Consider the following 26,357-nt stretch of genomic DNA (forward strand, 5'->3'; position numbering starts at 1 on the left):
TAGACAGCATTAACAATTAAATGGTTATCATTTGAACAGCATCCAAACCCTGTAGTCTAAAATAACACATTACAGCCCCAACTGGACTCCGTGCCTAGTTGGGATACCTCCAAACTTTCTGGTTTTGGTTGCCTGGTGCAAACTGCTCTAATTGCTACATCACACTTACTGTATTAGTTTTGGTTCTCCAAACCAATCTTCAGCTGTAATCAGCAGGCAGTCAAGGCAAGAGAGAAACCAGCTGAGTTGAGTTTATTTATTAAATTTCTAGACCGCCCTCCCCCCCTAGGGACTCAGGGCAGTGAACAACAGTAATAAAAACAGCTTAAAAACATAACATAAAACAACTAATTATCAATAATAAAACTAGGAACCACACAGCATCAGATGGCGTTTCATCCCTCTCCCCTCCCAGTGACCTGGGTTGCCTTGATTCTGGAGTTCCAGAGGTGTGCTTGGAGCAAGTGTCAAGAGTTGCAGCAGGAGCAAGTGTCAGGAGCATCTGATGAAGCGAATGTGGGTCCACCAACATTTATTTGGGCCTAATCGTTGGGGCTATTTCACCTCCAGGTCAAAGCTACCACTACCAGTAAGAATTCCAGCTCCCTCCCACTAGCAGCAAAACAAAGCAAGCGCTTCCTAAATAGGAAATTCCTAAATAGGAAATTCTCGGAGCTACTCCATCAGATTAAGTTGCAGACGCCTGTGTGATGGTTGCAGTCTAGAGAGAAGCAATGTCACTGCATTTGCCACTTGGCTCACTCAGATCCCCTCATACTCAAGTCTGATTTCCCACCCCCCCAACCTTTTGTATGATCCTGAGCAGCCAGATCCCTGCTCCCTCCTTGCAGAACAGAATAGATGATGTAGCCTTTTTAAAAATCATACCACTCTTTATGCTTCAATTCATTTGTCTTTGTTACGGACTGATGTTGCAGGCTTAATCACATTTCACGTTAACAGATGCAAAACATATTCCAACGTGCACCAAAAGGGAAGTATTTCTTTTAGGGGAAAGAACAAATATATAAAATCACGTAAATCAAATCACACTCATATATTGGCATAAACAGCCAGGAGACTAACAAGTTTTCAGCCTAGCTTTTCAACCTTTTGTGAATTACAGACCAGTTCATCATTAGATGAACTTAACTGGTCCTCATTCGGCCTGACTCCCAAGTAAATGATGAACCGCCTTCGAGTTATTCTAGTCCACAGTCTCCATGGCAACCACTCTCTGGAATGACAACTGTGTCCCACGCGGCGCATGCGCGTTAGATGATGAAGCCGGCGGAAACAACGCGCACGCGCCTTTGCGTGGCTGTTTGGTCGTGACAGTGATGGCGGCGCTTCCGCGGTGTTGTTGACTCTGTCGGTTTCCCCGTCGCGTTCGCTGAGCTTCGCCGCCTGGCTCAGTCTCTATGAGGAGGCCGCAGCAGCTGGGCGGCCATGGGCTCGCTAACCAGCCGGGTGTTGAGGGGGCAGGGGGGAGCCCCGCGCGGAGGGGAGGCGGCGGCGGCGGCGACTGTAGCCCTAGCCCTGATGGGGGAAGGCAATGGCAGGAGCAAGGGGAGCCGCAGCAGGGGGACCAAGAGGAAGTGGGGTGGCCCTGGCGACGGCACGAGCGACAGCGATAGTAACGAGGAGGGCGAGCGGGAGGAGCGGCTGTTTAACACCCCCAGAAGGTATTGACCCAGAAAGGGTGGGAAGCCGGACGTGGGGAGGGGGAGGAATTGGGGGCGTGGGGGAGCAGCTGCCAGATTCCCCGGGGAAAGTTTGTAAGCAGCCCGTGCAGATGTTACCGACAGGAAAATAAACAAAATATTTTCCTGAAGTCAGGTTGCCTAGCTACACTGGCTCCATGCCTGGACCGCGGGGAACTTGTGGTTCAGAAACCTCCATAAAGGTTCTGAGAGGGGAACGCATGTATGTATGTTTGTGCCAATGCTATATGGTTTCCCTCTTGTTTATGCCTTTTCTGGGATGTATTAAAGCCCCTTTTTAAGTTGAATTTGTGATGTGCCTGCAGTTTAGGATGTTAGTTTAGTTAGGTTCTTCCAGTTAGTTTAAGGTTTGTTGTTGGTAGATTTAAAGAAAGCCATGCCAATAAGTATCTGTAAAGTCTTGCCCATGAGTATAAGATACGTATTGTTTTATCCTTTAAAAGGTTTCCCTAACGTTTAAGTTTAGAAATGTTATTTTTTTTTTGAGGGGAATTTGGTGTCCCCAGTGGCCAAAGCAGTGGCCAGAAGAAAGGTTGACGATGAGGGACAAAGGAAACTAGTCCACGGAATTCAGTTTGGACCAACACCCAGGTGATACCCATCTTCACCAACAAAAGGACCTTTTGACTACCAAAGGATGTCACCCTGTTTTGCTATTGGACTGTTTGAAGTTTTTTACTCTCCAGGATCCAGAAGCAGTCATTGGACTATTGAAGTTTCCAATTCTAGGATCTCAAGACCCATTGGGCCATTGAAGTTTCCACTTCTAGGATCTCAAGATTCATTGGCAGTCTTTTCTTTTGGGACTTAATCCCATCAGCAAAAACAAAATACTGTCTTCCTCCTCTTTGTTTTAAATTGTCTGTATTATGTGGCAGGGGACTGCCCCCTTCCTCCTCTGATCAGGTGAAAAACTGTATAAAAAGGGCTGTGTTTCATTCTGTACTGGGCAGGCTGGCCTGGAAAGAGCTTGAAATCACAATAAAGAACCTCTGCTCTGAAGGCAGCCTGCCTCTGCATCCACTCACTGCTGCCAAAGCTGAAATCACTCTGAAATCACTATTGCTCATTGCTGACAAAGCTGAAATTACCCTGAAATCACTTTCTAGTTACCCCTGGCTGTGGGTAACACAGAGAAGCAGTCGTTTCTCCTCTCCCAACATAATGTTACACGACCCCTCAACATGGAGATTGGGCTTCCAAATGAGCCACCAAATGAGTAGTACATTTGGTGGCTCATGCTAGTCACAAGAAGCTGCAGCGTCTTGACAGATTTTTTAAAAATAAAACAAGTATCTTTCAGAATTTGACTCTTTTCCACAGAGGTCATTGCCGCTGCTCAGTTTCACTGTCACTCTGTAGTTACATTAGAGTTTTCTGGCCTTCATGACAGCCATTTCCTCTCTCCTTCACTGGGGCTTATTGTTTTAAAAATAAGCCCTAGAATATTGTTATATCAGCATACTGTAACAGGATCTCTGAATTGTCAACTTTCATTTTCTTTGCATAGAAGGGAAAGGGCACATCTTCACAAGGGAGGAGGACTTATTAAAAATGAAACTGAGATTTTCAGGAGCTTGCTACACTTATTGTTGCAATGGTATATCAATATTACAATGTTCTTGTACTGATTTTTTTAAAAAATGCAACAACAACAAAAAAGACCAGGGGAGGGGCTGGTGACCACTTCTGAAGGATTCAGGTAGGGAAATCTGCCACGTGCAGGTCACATTGCTACTGTACTTTATCTGCAACTGCACCAGCAATGGGGAACCAACGTGATCCCATACCTGTGTGGAAGAAATCTTTGTCTGTCTGAACCTATAAAAAAATCTTATTTGTGTGTGTATTCATGGATTTTCTGGTATTTAGAGAAAGAATGGGGGATGGATGAGAGCCATATAGTAAATCAGCAACAGCCTAAACTTGGAGGCTCCTAGTTAAAATCTTTTGACTGTCCAAGATGATCTTGGTTTAGTCACTCTCACTTAGCCTCATGCTCATCATCCACATTATAGGAATAATTATATTGCAAAGTGGTAGCCATATTAGTCTGTTGCAGCAAAATAAAATAGAAGTTCAGTGGCACTTTAAAGGCTGTTATTTATTTCAGTACTTGTTTTTGTGAGTTACAGCACACTTCATTGGATAGAAATTAGGTTGTGACTTACAAAAAATCATACTGAAATAGATGTTAGCATTTAAAGTGTTAACAGAATTTTTGTTTTATATAAATATATTGACCCATCTCACAAGGTTATTGTAAAGACGATTTTAATAGCATGTAACAGTGCTGAACCAAGTGTTATGAAGTGGAAATCAAACAGAGATGTGATGAGTGGAGAAAAACAAATGTGGGCCTATCTTTTGTGATGGAAGTATATAAATTTAATGTTTTATTCTCATATGCAAGCCACCTTAAAGTCCTTCTGGATTGAAAGGTGGGTGCAGAAATCAAATAAAAGAAATATCTTTACTCTGAGATCTCTCAGTAGTAGAGATGGCCATTGGGTGGTCTGACAAGAATGCAACAACTTCTTGTAGTTGTGTGAGACTGGATCTGGGTAAGCAAATCAGACAGACATATTTGGGAGCCATTGACTAAGCTGGATATGCCCTACTCAGCTATCATATTTCTGAGGTGTTTTCACCGTGTTACAGTCTCTGGAGGTGTTTAAACCCATAAAGAGACACATGGCTGAGATAACTGTGGGTGCCATTGTTTACTAAATAACATCAACTTGGCTCCCACAGCTGTAGTAAATAAAATCGTTTGAAGTCAACCTCAGGTCTGTTAAGGACTGGCACTATCTGTACAAAATGCAGATGCTTCAATGTGATGCTTGCAAGGAGAGCTTATTTGTTCAGCGAATTTCTAAGATGTTGTATGTAATCAATATCGTGTGTTTTTTGTGTTTGTCTTTTTCTTAATCTAGGAAAAAACTAAAAAGTACCTCCAAGTATATTTATCAGACTCTGTTTTTGAACGGTGAAAACAGTGATATTAATATTTGTGCCCTGGGAGAAGAATGGAACTTGCACAAGATATACTTGTGTCAGGTAAGAGTAAACTATTTTTCCCAAGCATATCTTCCCATTTTTCCTTTGCTTGTAGCTAGAATTACAATTTTTAAATATCTTTAAGAGCAGTACAAAGTAGTTGAAATGACTTCTGCATTCCATTTCTTTTCAGCTATAATAGAATGACTTGGCAGATCACATATAAATGCATCTTTAAGACCTAAGACTTCTTCATTTCCCATGCTCTCCCTCTGTTCTGTGAAGTTGCCAAAATTCATCCAGGTAGACAGAAACAGCAAGCAGTAATGGCCTTATTCAGAGCCAACTGTAAGCAGTCATTTGCATTCCAGAATGATTTTTCTGCACTACAATGTTTTAGTTCAAAATAAAGTTATTTGCATCCATAAAATGCAATTCTAAAGTTGCCAGAGAGGATTCAGTTTTAGCTAAAAAGAACTTTTCTAAGGCAGAGGGCAGGTAGACTTGAATATCTGCGTTATGAGAATCAGAAAGCTTTGGTGTTGTAGCTGCCTGTGCTTAATTGTAGCAGTTGAGAATGTTAAATGGTGATGTATGGAGAAGAGAAAATGAACACCTTTTGCAGTTAATGCCGTGACTGTAGTTTGTAAGACTACCTTGGTTTGAAGAAAGTCTACCCACTCTTTTTCATGCAGAATACACTAGGGCCATGGTGGCGAACCTTTGGCACTCCAGATGTTATGGACTACAATTCCCACCAGCCCCTTCCAGCATGGCGGTGGCCATGCTGGCGAAAGTAAGGTATGATCCTAACATCTGGAGGTCGCCACCTAGGGCAGTGAACTTGTATTTGAGCATTTGCTGATTTAAGCTTTCTGACTAAACCACAGATGTCAAACTGGTGGCCCTCCAGATGTTATGGACTACAGTTCTCATCATCCCCTGCCAGCATGATGCATGATGCTGGCAGAGGATGATGGGAACTGTAGTCCATAACATCTGGAGGGCCACGAGTTTGATACCTATGGACTAAAGGATCAAAAAGTGGCTTCAGTATGAATGTTTGGGCACCATAAACCAGTGGAACTCCTCTGGATTAAAAAAAATTGTTTACATTTATCTGCCTTTCCATTAGTATGCTTAAAGTTACTTCCACACAGAGATTTTACTCAGGTTTGATATTCAAACTGCATTTGATTTTTAAGCATCCTGTGACAGAACTCCTGTTGTTTTAACAATTGTTTTCATTTGCAATTACATACACCAACCCTCACTATATCTGTTGAGACTTAAGACTTGTTGTTATGACTCTGTTGCCACTAATTATGATGGACCCCTTAGTTTCTATAAAAGATCAGAAATATATGGCATCTTTCTATAAAAGATCAGAAATATATGGCATTTAAGAGGTGTTGTGAAGTACAACTTAAAATTGTTTTATTTTTCCTCTTTTGGGGGGATTTAAAAGTCAGGTAAGCAAAACTTCATAAACAGGAATGTGGCTTTTAACAGAATAGCAGTTGGGGAGGTTATGTTCAAGTGATATAGTGTAATTGCAGATGTATCAAGGTGGTTCATATTCAAGTGTGTAAACTTTTTTTCTATTGAGTGATTTCTCTCAAGTAGATTATTGCCACAATCTACTAGCTTCTCTGAAATCACTTTTTTTAAAAAAAAAAAGAATCCTAAGGGTTTTTTAAATGGAGATATAGGTATGAGGACAAAATTATATGTGATAAATTTGATTTTCATACATATCTGCAGAAATGAGTGGGGACTCACCGAAGCTCATCTTTATATAACCAGCTAAGGTCATGACAATGAACCCTCAGCCAATGGGCATGCAGGAGAGTTTTTTGCTACACAAGGCTAACATAGATATCCCTTTGCAGTCATAATGGATGCTCCATTGCTGCTGCTTCAAAAGCACAGGTGTTTGCAGTGGCAATGAGAGCTATGCAGAGAATTGTTCCAGAGTAGAAGCAGCCTAAGATGTCTAACAAAATCAGGAATTATTGGCCTGTATCCCAATCCGAAATACTTAAAGACCCTTAGATTTTCTTGAGAAAATGGTGATTACTGTACCCCCCCTCTCCGCACACTTTGGAGTCCCCGATTTTGCTCCCCGTGCTGTTTCTAAGGATCTGCTGGTTCCCAAGGGGGGGAGGGGGGATCAGGGGATTCTGTGTTCAAGTATTTTTTTTAGCTTTAACTTAGTTTAAAACTATAAAATAGAATTTAATAAATATATTTAATACCTAAGCAACTTACAAAAAACGATGTTAATTTCATTATGTGAAAAGTGTTATGAAAACAGTTAACATTGTTAAAAGTTGTATTGAATGATAACTGTAATAACTGTAAATGTGCTTGTACCCTGGAACACAAAGTCAGCCTTTAGCAATAACATTAGAAATTAAATTAAAACACATAGTGATATTCCGAAGCTATGTTTTCTGTGGCAGTTGTCAGTATATGAGATAAAGTAAGCTGCCACCTACACAGTGATTCCAGCCAGGTGTCTCAATCAAGCAGTGGTTTGTTTGTGATTAGAATGAGCCAGAAAGCACTCAGGCTTGTTTACGGGTCCCGCTTTCCCCAACATGCCAAGAATGAGAACTTCTTGTTTTAGAACTAACTGTAATTTACTGTGACATTCAACTCAAGACACAAACTATGACTCAGCTGTCAGGGCAAATGGAAGACTTTCTGTTGAAGAGTTAACGACACTCTTGTCATGCCAAATGAGAAGGGAGTCTGCAAATAAGCCACAGTATGTTTGTGATGACTGAATGTAGTCAGTAGCTTCTTTTAACTTCATGGAATATTTGACAGTATTTGACCACCAGTCAAATAGGTGAGGCATAGGAAATAACCTTAGTCTTTCATCATAACATTCTTACCAAAGATTCCACAGCAGTAAGGAGGTAGATATTAACAATTAACAGCATACAAGTGGGGTTGCTTGAATTAGATCTATAATTTTCTGCCTTTGATTTACAATAGTTTGATTAATGGTGTAGGGGATATGTTGCTGTACAAATAGACTTTATTTTTTAATCTCTCAGGTAAACTTCAGTGAGTGATAGCATCTCATAATGGGGTCAGCTCCTGCTGTGATGGAAAATTCTAATAAAGCAGTATTTTTGCTTCATTGGATGGAAAAAACTAGCTATTTCTAGTTTTATGTGAATAACACTTTAATGAAAAGGTATTCTTAAATGGCGTACATGTATATGTGTATTAATTTACCCACACCTAACTGTATGTATGCATATAGCTATGTATGTGTGTAGTATGAGACCACACTTGTATATTAATTTGTACATCCTGCATGCAGTTTCCTCTCCAGTTCCCCTTATGAGTTGGTACCTGCAGGAATTCTTGTCTAAATTATAGATAGCCTTATTGCAGATAGCGTTAAAGACTCTAGGTGCTCTCTATTTGTTACCCTCTCTACATTTAATGTTTATTAGACTTCAGAAATAATAAGACACTTATTTAAAATAATAGACACTTTAAAATTGCTTGGAAGTGAAAGAAATCTTCTGCTATAATTCTTAATGTAGGCAGTACAGCAGAATTCTTTTTTACTTTACTAAACATGCATATTGTGTATTAGTTATTTTTAAAATGTTTGAAAAATAAATTTTAATTAAGTAGGTGCACTTTCTTTTTATAGTCTGGCTACTTTTCCAGTATGTTCAGTGGATCGTGGAAGGAATCGGGCATGGATACAATAGAACTGGAAATTCCTGATCAGAATATTGATGTAGAAGGTAAGCAAAGGATCAGTTTGTAACTGTTATCTTTTTAACAGAAAATATTGAGCATTTGTCAATGGTTGAAAGAAAAACTTGCTTAAAGAAAAATACTAATCTTTGTATTAAAATCCATTCATGCAGACACTTTCACATTGGCACTTGAAATAATTAATATTTAGCAAATACACAAAGGAAAACTTGCACATGTAGGGAATTAGTTGGAAAACTGTTTTCTCCACTTGGGAGCAGTGTTAAGCAAATTACACTAGAGAATCTTCCATTAAGTTGACAAGTTGATGAAAATCTGAAATGTGCAATCTTATTAATATAATTTTTGCTAGAAATATGTAGAAAATTATTATTAAAAGCATGTTTTCTACTGCCGGGCAAATAAAGATTAGTTTGCAAAAGTCAGTTTTCATCAGTGAAGAGCATTTCTTGTATTTATTAGTTCAGTGCCTTTTGAGGCATTCCACCTACCGTATATACCGGTGTATAAGACGACTGGGCGTATAAGATTGACCCCCTCACTTTCCAGTTGAAATATAGAGTTTGAGATATACTCGCCGTATAAGACTACGTCAAATGCTTATGACATGCAGCTGCTGGACATCTCTAGGAGAACTCCAAAGAATCGTGCCCCGAACAACTTGGGGAAATTTTCCCACTCAGAGGAAGAGGAGAAACTTGATGCCCCCCCCTTTCACATTCACCAAGTTTCCAGATCATCTCTCCCTCGGGGGGCGGGGGGGTGCACTGACAGTTGCACTAGGATCATGGCAGGTGGTGGCCCGGAAGCCGCTGCTGGCACAGGCAGGGAGGCAGGCAGGCAGCTGGCCAAACGCTAAGAGTAGGGCAAGTTTAAAAGATGGTTCAGGAGCAGGAGTGAGGAACTGAACCCAGTGCGCGGGGTAGCAGCAGCAGCAGCAGAGCTGCTGCTCCAGATCCTGGGCGCTCAGTACCACCCGCTCAGTACCCGGCGTATAAGACGACCCTAGACTTTACAGATGATTTCCCAGTGTTCAAAAGTAGTCTTATACGCCAGTATATACGGTATGTGAGAAGCCCTTTAGTTCAGTATTTCAGTTTCCATCAGCAGGATACTTTGTTACATATTTTTCTCATCAGGTTTGTTTTGTTTTAAATGCTCAGCTATTTTTCTGTTCTGTTTGTATGATTTTTGGTAACACTGCTGTTTTTAAACTTGATGGTTTTAGAGCTTTCTTTGGGTAATACTTAAGTAGCTCATTGTTTATTGTAATTATGAAAATGGAACTCTCCTATAATGGGATTTTTGTGTTTTAGCCTTACAGGTTGCATTTGGGTCACTTTATAGAGATGAAGTGTTAATAAATCCCAGCCGAGTCATTGCCCTCCTGGCTGCCGCTAGCATGTTGCAACTGGTAAGTGAAAATAACTATGCCCCTTAATTTATAAACTCTAGATCATTTGTAACATATTCAGCTTTGCAGAATGAAATGTGTCGCGCTTTACCATATCACTTCTCTGTGGCAAAGCATATGTTTTGTATGTATAAGGTCTCAAATTCAAGGAGACTGAATGTAAGCTCTAAGAAATGGTCTCTTAGCTAGAGCCAGCAGCAACTGGTATGACTTAGTATTTGGTGTTTGGAAATCTGCTCTGGAACTTGAAAGTCGTTGTTCATCTTCAAAACTGAATACTCAGATTCAAAATGTTTTGGATTTCTTTTCTAATATAGTGGTCTTCTCCCTTTCCATACTGGGGCTTACTAGGCATAAAAACTATGGATGCAAACACATGACAATGTAGTTATGTGACAGAAAGAAGAGGATCCAGAGTCATGGTCCCATTGGTATTAAGGTTACGCAGCAGACAAAGAGAACCAGGCATAGGAAGCATTAGGACCTTTACACAGCAATCCAGAGGAATGGCGCAGGTGGGGACGGTGTGTTAGAGGCGGTATTGCACCACCTCCACTGAGCTTTCTCGGTGGTGCAGGGAGGGGAGAAACTCAAAAACCCTCCCCACTGTCGGAACTCCCCCAGTGGAGCCCTATGCACTTATGCCACCCAAAAGGGGCAACTGATACAAAGCCTGGGGTAGAAGCCGATTTTTTCTTGAAGGGAGGGGACGTTTTCTTCTAGATCAGGGGTAGGGAACCTGCGGCTCTCCAGATGTTCAGGAACTACAATTCCCATCAGCCTCTGTCAGCATGGCCAATTGGCCATGGCCAATTGGCCCCTGTTCTAGATCCCTTATAAGGATGTAAAACTCTTGCAGATGAAAAGGCACATGGGCTGGGGGAGGGTATTGTAAGACTGGGAATTAAACAAGACCATCCCTCATCTTTCATTAGTCAGCAAAACATCTGTAGGATACAACCATGATGATCGTTTTGAACTACACACCATTCTTCTTGGGGGAAATGTTATATATGGCATTGAGATTGATCATTGAAAATGTTGCGTGTTGCATTCTGTATTTACAGGATGGCTTAATTCAGCAGTGTGGCGAAACAATGAAGGAAACAATCAATGTGAAAACTGTATGCAGTTATTATAATTCTGCAGGAACATATGGATTAGATTCTGTTAAGAAAAAGTAAGTATCTATCAGAATTTGGCACATGTGTTGAAATGAGCCTTATTTGAAGGGAAGGTCTTGTAAATTTAAGAACTTGGAGCTTTATCTTGGGAAGTATGCTTTCTTCATGAGCATTCTGACATTTTTATTGCTCTGTTTCTGCAACAGTTGTAAAGAGTGTTATTCGGTGTAAGTATGCATGCATGAGTAGAAAGTAAAGCATTAATTACAGAAGACAAACAGTAAAAAACCAGTGGCTGCCTGTGTGTGGGCAACCAGCTTCTGATATAATTAGGGTGCCACTAATTTGGTCCCTGAAGGGTTTGGTTAGTAAGTAGCCAACAGGAAAATGAGGTCATAGCAGGATCTTCAAGACCAGAACTCCTTCAGTGTCCGCAGCAACCATGTCAGGTGTTCTGTTGCACTAGCTCAGTTGTAACGGACAAGGTAGATACAGCCAATTTGGCCAGCCCAAATGTCTGGCCCTGTGCTGGTCAAAGGTGAGGGACTGAAAGGGGTATGACCAGGGATTCTGGCTCTGTGTCTGTGGCACCCCTCCCCCTCCCCCACTCTCTTAAAGGACTGAGTCCTGTCACAAGTTTCTGGGCAGCTGACCAAGTTGGCAAGGGCATTTGATTTTGAGTACAATTGGCATGTATGGGCTATGCCATTTTTTTTGTTAATGTAACTTTCCACCTTTGACATGGTATATTCCTAGGCTGAAAGGATTTAGGGAACTGACTAGCTCTAACCACTCCCCCAGAACCCCTCGGAACCAAGGCAGCATGAAGGCGAACGCCTCAGTTGCGCCTATGGGAAGCTTGTAGGGTTATGTCAGTGGTGGGAGGTACGGGGGGCCTGTGCTGGTGTAACTGGCTCTTACCCACTAGTATCAAATCAGCACTTACCTGCTGTTATGGAGACATACCTTTATAAAAATCAGTCAGCTCCCTGAGCACATTCAGCCTCCCTTCCCCAGGGCTGCACAGAAAAAGGAGTAGCTTTTATCATTGAAAATTTCTTTGAAAGGTTGTTGACCATCTGTCATCATTTTTTCCTGCAAAAGGGCAGTTGGGTGAATTTTAAAGGTCACAATGATAGTAAATAAGAGGGTTGGAAGGACGACACGGGAGATGCAGAGAACAGGTTAAGTGGCACTTTACAGAGGAAAGAGCATCGCTGCAGGTCAAGTGTATGATGATGTGTGACTGTATGATTATGTTTGATTGGGAGCAAAAGTTCACCATTACAAGCAATTTAAAATTATGTGCTGAGCTGTAATCTCTCTTGATGTGCTATACTGGGGACTGATTTATTTTACATCTAGGTGCCTTGAATGGCTGTTGAACAACCTGATGACGCATCAGAGTGTGGAACTCTTCAAAGAACTCAGGTATTCGAATTTGAATTATCTTACACCAACTGGATGAAACGAGCATTCAGAAACACCTTAAAGACCAATGAATTTAATTCTAGCATAAGCTTTCATGAGTCAGAGCTTTCCTCGTGCAAAATTGAATAAACCTTCTTGGTCTTTAAGGTGCTGCTGGATTCCTGTTTTATTCTGCTGCAGGCTAACACAGCTATTCATCTGGAATTACCTTGGGAATGTTAGCTTAACAGGTTGCACATTTAAATAAACCGGTTTGTTAAATAAATCTCTTTTGTTACCTCAGTATGTTTTCCATTCCAGCATAAATCTCATGAAACATCTGATCAGTTCCTCTAATCTGTTCGTAGTGCAAGTGGAGATGGATGTATATACGGCTCTCAAGAAGGTATTACTCAAGAGCCCTAATTGCCCTCTTTGAAATGGGTCCGCTAATAATGGATTTGGACAAAACTGAATTTAATGATCTGTTAGCAAAACGTCTATCTGTGTAAATATATGCTTCATATGACACTGTGGCTTATGGGCTACTTTGTCATAATGTTCCATCCTAATTATCTGAATTTTTACAGAAAATTGAAGATCACCTAGTAAATAATTAAAATGAGCTTACAGCAATTTGTTTTTATTTAGTGGATGTTCCTTCAGCTAGTGCCTTCTTGGAATGGATCACTGAAACAACTTTTAAGTGAAGCTGATACCTGGTTTTCAAAGCGCAGAAAAGGTATTCGTGCAGATAGATTTGTAAAAGAGTTTTCATGTTGAATTTTAAAAGTATCTCTGTGTGCTCTCTCATATATTGTACTTTTTTCAAAGTCTATAATTTTCCTCCCAAAAGCAGTTTTTGCCTCTGTAGTATTCAGTAGCACCGAGTACTTTAAAAAGGGTTTAATTGTAGATGCAAATGGATTATCCATGAGTGTGGAAGGGTACCTGTGCTAATTTGCAAAGTGTTTCTTACTTCCTTTGGGAAGTAGTTCTACAGTCTGTGACCTTGTGCTTTGCAGTGATAAGATCTTCACAGAGCTGTCTCTACCCCAGTCACCTTTAAAACTCATCCTGGATCTTCTCGATGCCTTAGCTAAAAAGGTTGGGAGTCAGTGCTGTGCCAAAGAAGTCTCTTAAAATGACCACAGTTTTGTCAGCCACTTCATGACCAAGTGCTGGCAGCTTCCAGTGGCATGAAAAGAGCAATTTTAGAATCCCAGGAGGAAAGGGGGCTTGTGGACCTTGGGCAAGAGTGGTCTGCATTTTCCCCAGAAAAACCCACCCAATAAATATTGAGTTATCTGAACCAGATAATCTTGGATGACTACCCTAATCTCGGTGGTTCCCTAACACCATGGGAATTCTTTAAAACATCTGAGGACCCAAAATAATAACCATCTTTTACATAATGCACATGAGATCTTAGTAATTCCCCAGTAGGTAATGTTCTGACTCCCAACTTTTGTAGAACTTCCATCCTCTGGACTGATTGTTCCACAAGAGCCCGAACCAGGAATTGGAAATTCCACTGAAGATTTCTAAAGTGTTTGAAGTCTGTGTGAGCAAACTGCATTTCTTCAGATTCTCTGTAAAATCCATTACTGCAGACATAATGCCTAGGAGAAACTTGTGGCTAGAATGCAGAATGTGCATCAAAGTCAAATGTATCTTTTGTTCCTGGGGTGGGCACCCTCTCTTTAGCAGACTGGCAAGTATTTTTTCCCATGCAAAAACGACTTCCTGAGACCATTGGGATAGACAGGATTCCTATGGGGCCCTTTATTTTTAGAACTTCTCTGCCATTCTGCATTCTTTTGCTCTATCTGTTTATAGTTAAGGCGTTAGTCTAGTTAATAAAAGTTAAAATTAGGTTCCGGTTTTGTAGTGCTGCAAGCCATGAATCGGAGAATTACCTCTCAGCAAATGGAAGTATTGTGCAAGTTGCTATAGCTTTCCTTGTAAAATGTGGATGATATCACTCTGACCAGGAAACCACCAGTACACTGATTAGAAGAATTCCTCACGTGTTCCATTTTCCTTATAAATGAAACAGTTTTGAGATTGGTTCATTTTTTGGGTAGAATTAAATGACTTCTTTCTCTCACTAAGCAGTTAATTGGTAATTTGTAGTTTGCCTGCTACATGTACAATGATAACCGTTTTAAAACTCTTGTTTATTGTATTGCAGATTTAGAGGAAGGTGTGTCGTTCTTAGAGTCTGAACAAGGACATACATTTCTGACAGTATTCAGACATTTGAGACTGCAGTACATAGTTAGTGATCTGGCATCTGCAAGAATTATCGAGCGGGATAATTTGATACCAGCAGGTAAGGATATGTTATTTATTTTATTTATGTTGTATATAGCCCAGCTTTCTCATTGGGACTCAAGGCGGATTACACAAAGTGGGTCAGTACTGTCAACAAAATGGGACATTCAATAACCAATGTATTAGGATTTTAGAAGTCTGGAACAACTGGAAGGAATTGAAACAGCATCATTAGCATGACACATTAAGTGTAATAAAAATTAGATAGCATGATCCTACGGAATATTAGACCCATGTACACTGTCCTGAGACTCTGAGTCCCAGTGTCTGGGGAGCCCCTCCTGCAGCCTCAGTCTCAGACAGAGTGTCTGGCTGCAGCTGTACTTCAGTAGCCCTTTCCCAATAGGTTCTGAGTTGGGCTTTATCTACATGGGAGCATCCTCTCCTGCCATCCAGGCTCTCACCCTTTTTACTCCCTCCCCCCAATCTGGGCTCTGCTCTTCAGCCCACTTGCTCCTCCCCTTCTTTCCTAGCCAGGCTGGGCCCCTCCTCTTCCTGTTACCACACCAAGAGGGCAGAGGCTTCAGTTGGGATTCTGGGTCTTCTCCTGGACCCTTGCTGAAGAATGTGGCATTGGACCATGCCTGGGAGTGGCTCTGCCTACCTTCCAGACCTCTTCTGTCACTATGCGGCCTTTGGAACTCAGACAGCCTCTGGCACAGGGCAGAGCTCCTCCCTGCGAGCTGCCTTGCCCTGCAGGGTCTGTCTGCTGCCATCATCTGCTGTCCTGTGCGCCCCTGGGGCCTGGACTTCTCCTAGACCTTCTGGGCTCTCTCCCGGTCAGGGGTGCGGTCCCCGGACACAGTGTCATCTAGTCTTGATGTTACCGTGGCCTGGATTCAGCTGGTCATGTCAGCCAGATCATGGAAAGGGGCTACCTCATGGGCTAGGTTGAGTTGATAGAAAGCTGCTTCTTTTTTTTTGCTGCATTAACTTGCTTCCCCAGTAATAAAGCTGGATCCAGTATAACCCCAAAGCTTTCAGCTTGGCCAGCAAGGGTCAGTAGCAGCTCTTCCTTTTTTTGCTCAGTCAGTCAGTGCTTTCACTTTTGACCAGTTGAGGTCAGAAGCAAATCAGTGGGCTTAATGAGAGGATTAGCCAGTCTTGTTCTGGTCACTTTTGCCAATCAGAAAAGGTCCGGCTGAGTTTGGGGGGTGGTAGTAGTTACGGTTTTGTTGGAAGGCGCCTTTTTCAATTGCGGGATTTTCAGACCCTGCTGGGAACATCTGGGAATCTGATTCCCCCACAGTACTCACCTTCAGGTGAAGAGATAAGTAACAGCGGCTGTACAGATAGAATGCTGGACTTGGGAATTAGGATTTGTGTATTTGAATCCCTGTGCTTTGTGTTGATCATAAATTAAAAGCCGTTTTGGCTTGAATAGGTTATATGACCATTTCTCTCGTGTGTCTCTGGAGTACAGTGGGATGCTTCCCACCACAGAGCATATGGTTCTGTTCAGTTTCTAAATAGTTTGTCCCTTTTAGGCCAAACAAACATTGGCTTGGAATTGGTGTCGTTGAGTAATAATGATTCCTACAAAATGTGTAGTATCCACAGTTGAATTAACCTATCCTTTTTATTGTCGTTAGAGTCCTCCTTAAATTGTTATTGGAAACAGTCCCATCTTTTAAAACCTGCTTTCATCCTGGTCTGTCCTAATTTTATCTCTTTAGCTTCTTTCTCTTATTGATGAACCTTAGTTTACTGAACTATCTACATTTCTGTGAAGTTTTTCTCTTGCCATGCTGGTACAAAACCAGCTCAACTTTCTTTCCCTGGGGCTACCATAAAGTGCCAAAAGGGTCTTTTGTCTGGCTTGAACCCTAATGGGTGTGGGGCGGGATGTGTTTGTACTTGTTCAGCATGGCCTATACAATAGCAGAACCTTTTCTGTCATTCAATTTTGATAATGCTAGCAAAATGACTTTAGGGCGAGAAATCCAGAGTCACGGTGGTAGATGGGATGAGTTGAAATCTAGCTGCTCATTATAATTGTACGATACATAACGTTTTGTTGAAATGAGGATCAAAATGCTGGTTAACGTTCGTGCCCCATCTGTAAAAAGAGTTGTTTTGATCTTTTTAATTTTAGAGTGGCTGTCCTCTGTTTACAAACAGCAGTGGTTTGCCATGCTCAGAGCAGAACAGGACAATGATATTGGGTATGTATAGTGCAGCCCTTTTCCTGTGGTTGTATTAGTGTTCTTACTGTTTTGGTATATGCATTCTGAAATGCTTGTTTCAAGGCAAAATTTTAAAAAAGCACCATCAAGCGACTCTTTTCATTTAGAAGGGCTGGTTGGATGCAGTGATTAGAACATCAGGCTAAGAGCTGGGATTGCTGGGTTCGAATCCCTTGCTCAACCACGAAAGCCTGCCAGGTGACTTTAAAGCTGTCAATCTCAGTCTAACCTACCTTCACAAGGTTGTTGTTCTGAGGATTAAGTGGAAGTGGGGCGAACAGTGTGAAAAGCTGTTTTGAGTTAAAATCAGGACTCAATAAGCAAATCAATAAGAAGACCCAGACTTTTGTGTTGGTTTTAACCCAGAGTCTGGTTTGGATTACTAGCCAGCCATTATTTACACGTAGGTGGGAAGCATTTAGATTGTGTGCTTAGTTTGATGGATTGTTTCTTGTCTTGTTCTTCCTTTGAACAAAATATTGATTTTTAAATGTATTGTTTGAATGTTTGCAGGCCTCAGGAAATCAATAAAGAAGAACTTGAAGAAAACAGTATGAGATGTGGCAGGAAACTCTCCAAGGATGGTGACGTGAGTGCAAATATTCCTCTGTGCGTCTCTTAATTAACTGTTGCCAAAAAGTGTTTTTTTTAATGTAAGTAGAGTTCTCATAAGCAACCTTCTTACAACTACATTGTAAGATACCTGGAGAATATGCAAGTGTTATGCCAACATGTCACTGTTCTTCATGGTCCAGGCTAGAGTGATCCTATCAGCTCTGGGAAGTTAAGTAGGTCCTGGACTGGTTAGTAAATCAGTGGGAGACCACCAACAAAGTCCTGAATTGCTGCACACGGGCAGTCTACCTCAGTTTGCCTTTTGCCAGGAAAACCCAATGGAGATGCCATAAGTTGGCTGACTTGGCAGTACCTTCCACCATCATGCCAACCTGTCCATGCTCTTGATGGAAACAGGCAGACAGAACATATTTTAGCAATAAAACTTTGATCAGGATAAACTACATTAGATTCCTTGAGTAAAGGAAACTATTTTGTCTTATTGCTTCCTATTTCTTAATCCTTCAAGTATTGTTGGCGATGGACTGGTTTCAACTTTGGCTTTGATTTGCTGGTCACGTATACAAACCGTTACATCATCTTCAAGCGCAACACGCTGTATCAACCATGCAGCAGCTCAGTCAGTCTGCAGCCCCGGAGGAACATTGCTTTCAGGTGAGCGCGATGTGCCCATTACCCAGCAGGGACCTGGAAATGTTGATGCCAGTTGAGCTTCATTTAAAAGGAAGAAGCGAGGCTTACTCAAGCCTTTAAGATTTTATAAGGTTCTGGAAGGAAAGATTAGGGTGGGAACACCTGCTTCCTTGCTTCCCCCAGAATGCTGTAATTTTTCAATGGTCATGACTACTGATGAGGAATTAGTTAGAATTGGAGGAAAGAACTTACTGCAATCCTAATTAATTTCAAACGCCACCCTAGATTCTTTTTAAGTCGTGAACAGGGTATGGCCCCTAACAGGGTATTCTGGAATGGTGAATGCAAGTTGGAAGGTTTATAGCATGAGGGGCACATTTCAACCTATCACCTACTGTATTGCAGGACGTGGGAATAGGGGAGTAAAAATATTCTACTCGTGTATTTTATACTTGGGTTTAGAGATAAATCAGTCAGAACAGTTATACTAGAAAGCTGAAGTTCTGGCCTAATTAAACAGAAGCCTCCAAAGTTTTTCACTTCCGTGCCTTGGGCATGGGGATTCTCTAATAACTTTGGTCTCTTTTGTTCACATTTCTTCACGAAATCTTGCATCTGTTTTTTAACTTCTGTGTCTACAAACAAATGCAGAAAGCACAAAGTGGAGCGGTTCTGTAAGGCAGTAAAGGTCCTTGTCAAATACTAGAGAGAAAGGCTATCTGTTCAGAAAACTGGTGTGGATGTGTATCACTAATACTATCCCTCTGCTACGAGTTAGGATTTTGCATACGTTCTTAACTGATATTGCTGAGCTTTATCCTGGCCATATGGGGCAGCACGTGAGTGCTAAACTAGGCCTGTGAGCAGTGGTGGAGAAAGAATCGGTTGCGGAAAAAACTAGTTATTTGGTGTGCTTTCAGGAATCTAGTTCCCTTCTCCTCATTCCATAATTGTTTGGAGAATGGATGGAGGCTGAGTGACGCCAGTCTTTTCCCATCCTAACATGTTGCCATTGGGAAGAAAAGGCCAAATGCTTTCTCAATAAAGTGACTGTGTCATCATCTTTTACCTGCATAAAGTCTATCTGAGCTCCTTGAAGAAGAAGCCCAGTATTTGGTGATACTCTTCTGTTTCCTTGCTTTCTCCTCCACTTCCCCTAACTACCGGAAGAGGCTGCATAGGTCCGGGCAACTGTAATGAAGACCACACCAACTTATGAAGAAAGGAAATGTCCTATTTTTCTTCACCACTCCGTGATATTTCACAGGTTTCAACTCTCATAGTGTAACTTTTTTTCCATCCTTAGGTTGCGTCTGGCTTCTTTTGATAGCAGTGGAAAACTTATTTGCAGTAGAACTGCAGGATATCAGATATTAACCCTTGAAAAAGATCAGGTATGCTTTCTAATTGTTTTGATTTATTTTGGATTCCTATGTATGGGCATTCATTGTTAGAAAATCCAATACGTTTGTAGGAATAAACAGATAAAATCAGGGGATAGATTGAATTTCAATACTATTGAATCTCAATACTAGATTGTATTGAGATTATTTCTCAAGGAGTTACACTGTATTTGCATTTTAAGGGTGCTGAAACATAGTGTCTGTGGTTCACCAATCACTTTTTGTGACAAACTGACAGCTGTTCTATGACAAGGCATCATTTTATGTATATTTGTTTTATTTACTTAGAAATTTTTCATTCCACCTCTGCATAATTCTGCTGAAGGCAGTTTACAAGGAAAACACAGTGAAATAATTAAATTATCAAAAATTAACAATACAAAAATTAAAGCAAGCCACTGAAATGAGCCAAGGACCTGAAAACAGCATAAAGATATCCACAAAACTGATGCAGACCAGAAGCAGACCATAAACAGCTAAAAAGATAAAATCACTCAGGCTTTTTCAAGATAGAAGTACAAGCTAGAAGGAGCACAGTGCACTTTTGAAGCAGAACGCTCCATCTCTGAAATAAGGGCTGCTTGGTTGACATGTCCTTTTGTCCTTTCCATTTGAGAGTTGATCCAGATGCTTAAGATGAAAGCAGGCCAAATAATGGTGCTGCTTGTGCAGTGTTTCTCAGTTCACTTGCAGGCAGTCCAATCCAAAGAGGGGTACCAGAGCTACCTTGGGAGCCAATGCAGCCCTGCACCAGCAAGGGCATGACTTACCTGAGCAAATGGGCACTACATAGCTCCGCAGCGCCCAACCAGGAAACCACAATTGTTGCATAGGACCACCAGTGCAGAAAGCTGTGGCAGTGTAGCCTGGGGCAAGCCAGGGCGTATAGACAATCTTAGTCAGCTTCCACTGCTTGCTTAATCCCTGTGCCCTGACAAAGCTGGTCTTGATTTTCATGGCTTATCTCCATTATCTCCTATGTGGGGTGTGTGCCGGCTGCTTGTTTTATTTTTGGGCACTTCACACCATGGGGAAGCCCTTTGGAGAGGATGGCGTGGCACCGAGCAGCTCTAATCCCTGCCCACCCAATTTAGATTGGGCTGTTAATGTGAAAGGTGTGTGGCTGCTGCAGAAAGTTGCAGGATGTGTTGAAGGAATGTGTGACATCGTGAAACAACACAGTTCTAAGTCCAAAGCAGCTGGGGGTTAGTAGTAGGGACAGTAACCGATTAAATCTGCTTTCTTTCAGTTTTGTTTTTAACGTGAAGTTGCTTTTGGTGTTTCTTCCGAACTCCTTTTGGCCATCGTCCCAAAATGCTTCCTTTTCAGCTAACAAGATTTTGATATTTGCTTTGCAGGAACAGGTAGTGATGAACTTGGACAGCCGACTGCTGGTCTTTCCTCTGTATATCTGTTGTAATTTCCTATATACTTCTCCAGAGAAAAGAATAGAGATTGACGGGCTGCCAGATAACCTGGAACATTGAGCATTATCTTTGAAACTCAGCACTGTTAATCCATTTTCTTGAATGCTTTAATTCATGTGCCGCATTGGTGCGCAGAAGGAAAGTAATAAAAAGCCTTATGTACTATAACAGGTAAAATGCAACTTCTACTCCTTACCTATACATTCCTATGCATTTTTGGAACATTTACAATTAAATGTGGTAAACATGTTTTTTTGTAAGTGTTTTTAGAGGGGGTGATGTGACTTGGAAATTAGATCCCCCTGCCCCCCACTTATTACAAATTGAATTGTAGTGGGCAAAGCTGAGCCTGTTTAAATGTTGTGCTCTTAGATAGGGCCACTTGACCCTTTTGAGTTTTTTTTGTTCATGAAACATTTTGGGATTGTATTGAGAGAAATCTTTTTATGCAATACTAGGACTTACGCCCATTGCGGGGGAATATGCAGTGGGCTTTAGAAAAGCAAGGTGACAAAAGTGGTGGGGCAAACAAGCAAGGTGACAGAAGTGGCGGATGGTGGGAGATGTGTGGGGGCTGGGAAAGGGAACGAGAAGGCCGCTGGTGGGGCCGGCGTGGAGGGTGCTCTGCTGGGCCGGCAGGTGTTTGGGGACTGGTAGAGTGTGGGGGATGAAGGGAAGGCCTCTGGTAGGCCCAGCATGGAGGGTGTTCTCCCACTGGCCCAAGTAGGTGTTTGGGGTCTGGGAGAGTCACCGGGGCAAGCCATTGCCACCCTGGAGCCTGACTTGCCCTTTTGAGCACGCATGCAAAGTGTTCCAAAGGTCAACCAATGGGCAGGGCTGACCTGTGCACCCACTGGTTGAGAGTTTGTCATTGGGACAATTTGTGTGTTATTGAATTATATAGGATAAGATATAGTTACATGTATATTTTATTTGTACTCAAGATATTTTTTAAAACATGGGTTGTATTTTTAAAGTATGTTTTGTGGAATATACAGAGAAGAGATTAATGTAACTGTTTCAATCCTGCAATTTTAGTGGCTTCAGTCCACCTACAATTCAGTGCCGGCACCTCCCTCAGTAACTGGGGAGTATTTTTTCACAGACCATTGAAGCACAGTGTGTTCTGCAATGCTGTAATGCAAGAGGAGGTCCCTGGAGGTAGACTTGCCAGACCCAGAGCAGGGCCTGCCTTTAAGAGCTGCATCAGAGAGAATATGCTGCCCACCACACTTGTGACATTTTGAATCATATGATACTCTTAAACGCACAAGAGGCATCTCAGGTTCTGAGCCTAGCAATGTTTTTAGTTTGCTTGGAGACACATGTTAGAACATGGAGGGTGATTCAAATGCTTGAGAAGACTTTAAGAAAATTTATCTTTGAGAACTCTCCATGGCGTGCCTTGCACCTTCTCAGTCTCTTTTACCTGGGCTTGTCAACGATTTTCACACAAAATTCTGTGGAAGCCAGAAGTGTGCCAAGGGCAAGTTTTCAAAGCAAGGTAGCGTCATTATCTTGCTTTACTGGGAATAAACATCCTGATTACGCTCAGGAACTTGTGACCTTGGAGTGCCTTTTGAGTTATATATGTATTTGAACAGTTTTCACATCACTAAAGCTAGATTTGCTGGAACCCAAAAGAGGAACCAAGATCATAGATGTCTTGGGTTGGTATATAAAAAGAGAGTGATCCTTTAAAGACAAGATGTAAACTTTTATGTTCTTTGTATATACCTGGGGTTTTTTGGTTTGCTGTTGAATCTTAAATTTTGTTGGTAGACTATTTTGTAATATTACTTTAAAAAGTGCTCTTTTATGCTGTGAAGATAAAATAACATGTTCAGCCGTCTGAAGCTATGTTAAATTGTAAATAAACATCTTCAATTAATTTCTAATTCAGCGTCAGGATCCTTTGTTTGCTTTTGAAGCTGTTCTGGTCCAGTAGACTCACCATGAGGGGGGCATAACCCAAAATCAGCCACGTGTTTAAGAATTTTTTTTGGTTGAATTTTAGCAGCATACCACTAAGTCTCATTGCTGAGTGAATGCTGTATGTGTTCTGGTGAAAAACTTTATTTAACACTAACTAAATGTGTGAAAATAAGATATAAGAAAACATCTGAAGTACACAAATCACATAGGTGAACAGTAAAAACTGTTCTGAATAAACAAGCAAGGGGCCCACAAGCACTTAAAGGGGGCATTTCATTTCCTTCTCCCCCACTGTTGCCTCTTTCCCTTCATTGACAGCCCCTATAGCCTCTCCCCTTTTCTTTCTTTATTCTCTCTTTCCTACCCACCAACCAACCTATCTTTACCCACTTATCCCACACCATGTTCAGCTTTCACTCCCCGTTGCAGTTTCTACCCAGGAAAACTGACCAGGTTGCATAGTACCAGCTGAACCTGGCCCAGTTGTGTGGTGGGGAACATGCAAGGACTTGTAGGGGACAACTCACTTTCCCCTGTATCCCCCCCTCCCCCCTACTCACATTATTACCTCTTTCCATTTTCCTGGGCAACATCCCATATCCTACACCACTTACCTATATGAACAAATCCTTATTCTGATTTTTTAACCATGTAGGAAAGGTATAATGTGATGTTCCTCTGGGCATACAAGTAATACATTTCCAAACAACTGAAGGCTAAATGTGGGATTCCAATTACAATATTCATGTTATGTTGCCTAGGATTTCAAGGGCAAACAAACATATTCATGAGAAGTTATTTCAACATATAAAAACGGGTTCTAGCTGAAGACGCTTCTGAAGGATGCCAACTGTACATCACAACAGTGAGAAAGACTTTGGCCGCAGGAATTCCCTCGCCAGGTTATGTGTCTGGGTTTGAGGACAGTCTCATTAGAGATCCAACTGTTAATCCATTTTCATTGTACAGGAAAGAAAATGAGAAAAGTGCTTATTTACATTACAACTTTTTCATCCATGACATTTAAAAAATCAATTACCCTTGAGAGCAAGAAGGAATAGTACACACTCCAGGGATTACAAGAGAGTTGGTAGGTGAATATTTGTTATTATGTTATCAAACAGAGCATATCCCTGGAAGATCATCCAGAATGCTAGACGTAGAGCTGATAGCACTAGAAGGTGAGAATTATTGCAGCCCAAATCCAAACCAACCAGCTCAATAATTGTAAGCTCCTTGGGCTATTCACAAATCAGTGAAAAAATAAAAACATATTTTTAGGTACTGGCCAATTGTTCAGGAGCTACCAAGATGTGAGTCGCCTCCCCTTATGGAATCTAGGTGATTTACTTGTTATAGCAGACATCAGGAGAATGACCTGAAGCCATCCAGTGTAGTGGGACATTTCAAATGTTGGAATTGCATTGCTTGCCCGCTGGCCTTAGGGTCTAAGGACCCCAGGGGCCATTTTTCTTTTTAAAAAATGATGGGATTCTCTAGTTGTAACAATATGAATGATGTGTGCTAAGTAATCCGTAACTGGGGTTTAATTTATGTTGGCCAAACGTCAAGGAAGTTGACATTGAGAGTGCTCAAGCATGTCTCGCACATTCCCAATTGAAATAGAAAAGCTGTACTTGTGGAACATTTTATTTGTGAACGACATTCTCCTGAATCGCTACACCTATCTATTTTGGTGACAATGAATGAATGTGGTCCTTATGTCAAGGTTTAACAGTGATTACAAAGGCTAGAGACTTTTTTCATGTTTTGCCTCAACATGCTGGAACCATCTGGTTTGAATCAGACTACGGACTTTTCTTCATACTTCTCAACCTACTACTGGGATTCTCAGTGTGGTACCCATAAGTGCCAGGGTGCTTACCAATACCCCCACTGGTGCTTGCCAGATGTTTTTAGAAAGTGGGTGGGGCTTCTGCCCAGCAAGGTTTCTCATTGGCCACTGGAGATTTGATTGGTTGTGTGGATTTTTAAAAACATTACTTTGGCAGCAGCTGCTATTACAGCACTAGGATTTTCACTGAATAACTGATATGTAAGCTGCAACAGCCATTTTGTGACTGGCTTTGCCTCCTGTGGTGAGCATTTTGTGGCTGTGCCCACCACACTATGTCAAAATTCCAGGATCAAAAAGGTTGGGGTGTCTGGACTACTAGGTCTTTGAGACTTGCAGGATTTCCCATTCTCCAAGGAACCATGCGTACACCATCATGGTGTAGTAGTTAAGAGTGTCAGACTATGGCTCATTCCACACATGCAGAATAATGCACTTTCAAACTGCTTTCAGTGCTCTTTGAAGCTGTGTGGAATAGTAAAATCCACTTGAAAACAGTTGTGAAAGTGGTTTGAAAACGCATTATTTTGCGTGTGCGGAAAGACCCAGGTTTGGGGAGACCCAGGTTTGAATCCTATTCTGCCATGAAAGCTTGTTGGATGACTCTGCGACAATCACATTTTCAGCCAACAGGATTATTGTAAGAATAAAATGGACTAGGGGAGAATGTTGCAAGCCACTTTGAGTCCCTACTGGGGAGAAAAGTGGGGTATGAACGAAGTAAATAACTACACCAAGCTCTAGAAAACTATTTGCTGACTGGGATAAAGGAATACCAATAATGATGTTGTGCTTCTTCTACATGCCTTTTTGGTTCTTTTAAACAGTTTGCCTGCAGGTTTGAATTATGGCAATTTTCAGTGATTAATGCAATTGAGTTGCCTGCGAAATAGAAATAGTCATTCTTGTTTAGCGCTGGAGAAAAGAGGACTAAATGAGTAGTCAAACTGTGTTTCTCCTTGTCGCTGCTAATATGCATGCTACTGTCAGACACCTGAGGTTTTTGTTTGTTTGTTTATATGCTACTACAATAAATCCACAGTTCCAGGCAAGTCTCATCTTCATTGTCGTTCCTGAGACACATTGACAGTAGCATAAATTTTCAGGATCCAGATCCCATTTCATCAGATGTATGAAGGGTTTGCATTCAGATGGCAAAGAAATGTTATACGTGAAGTTACAAACAGCAGAGGGAAGGGAGGAGGAAATGGTGTTACGCAGCTGCAATTAATTCAGAGGGGTCAATTTCCTTCGGCTGCAGAACATTCTGCTGTATTTTTGATGCCCTGAAATGCTGCCTTCCACCCTGTCTCTGCAGATGAAGATGAAGAAGAAGAGTTTGGATTTATATCCCCCCTTTCTCTCCTGCAGGAGACTCAAAGGGGTTTACAATCTCCTTGCCCTTCCCCGCTCACAACAAACACCCTGTGAGGTGGGTGGGGCTGAGAGAGCTCCGAGAAGCCGTGACTAGCCCAAGGTCACCCAGCTGGCGTGTGTGGGAGTGTACAGGCTAATCTGAATTCCCCAGATAAGCCTCCACAGCTCAGGCGGCAGAGCTGGGAATCAAACCCGGTTCCTCC

At 41.6% G+C, this 26,357-nt stretch overlaps 1 protein-coding gene across 2 annotated transcripts; it reads left to right on the plus strand.

Moving 5' to 3' along the window:
• Positions 1-1,312: 1,312 nt before the first annotated feature.
• On the plus strand, positions 1,313-25,215 carry GMCL1 (germ cell-less 1, spermatogenesis associated). 2 transcript variants are annotated; one of them, XR_007245938.1, is made up of 15 exons: positions 1,313-1,685; positions 4,661-4,784; positions 8,407-8,503; positions 9,794-9,891; positions 10,959-11,071; positions 12,381-12,446; positions 12,747-12,831; positions 13,077-13,167; positions 14,620-14,760; positions 16,858-16,927; positions 17,462-17,537; positions 18,033-18,178; positions 19,464-19,551; positions 20,919-21,349; positions 25,204-25,215. XR_007245938.1 is itself a non-coding variant. In XM_048513212.1 (14 exons), the coding sequence occupies exons 1-14, from the start codon at positions 1,450-1,452 to the stop codon at positions 21,045-21,047; spliced, it is 1,560 nt and encodes a 519-aa protein (XP_048369169.1). In that variant the 5' UTR covers positions 1,313-1,449; the 3' UTR covers positions 21,048-22,885. The 2 variants fall into 2 exon arrangements, 1 of the variants encoding a protein (XP_048369169.1); XM_048513212.1 differs by lacking the exon at positions 25,204-25,215 and having other exon boundaries at positions 20,919-22,885.
• Positions 25,216-26,357: the final 1,142 nt, after the last annotated feature.

The sequence above is a fragment of the Sphaerodactylus townsendi genome, linkage group LG12 (assembly GCF_021028975.2).
Source record: "Sphaerodactylus townsendi isolate TG3544 linkage group LG12, MPM_Stown_v2.3, whole genome shotgun sequence".
NCBI lineage: Eukaryota > Metazoa > Chordata > Lepidosauria > Squamata > Sphaerodactylidae > Sphaerodactylus > Sphaerodactylus townsendi.

What these genes read in the sequence shown, in the direction of transcription:
- GMCL1 (XM_048513212.1), top strand. Translation starts at nt 1,450, where the DNA reads ATGGGCTCGCTAACCAGCCGGGTGTTGAGGGGGCAGGGGGGAGCCCCG. An exon ending in GAACTCTTCAAAGAACTCAG is followed by an intron (nt 12,447 to 12,746) that starts GTATTCGAATTT and finishes TTTCCATTCCAG; the next exon opens with CATAAATCTCATGAAACATC. An exon ending in GGATAATTTGATACCAGCAG is followed by an intron (nt 14,761 to 16,857) that starts GTAAGGATATGT and finishes TTTTAATTTTAG; the next exon opens with AGTGGCTGTCCTCTGTTTAC.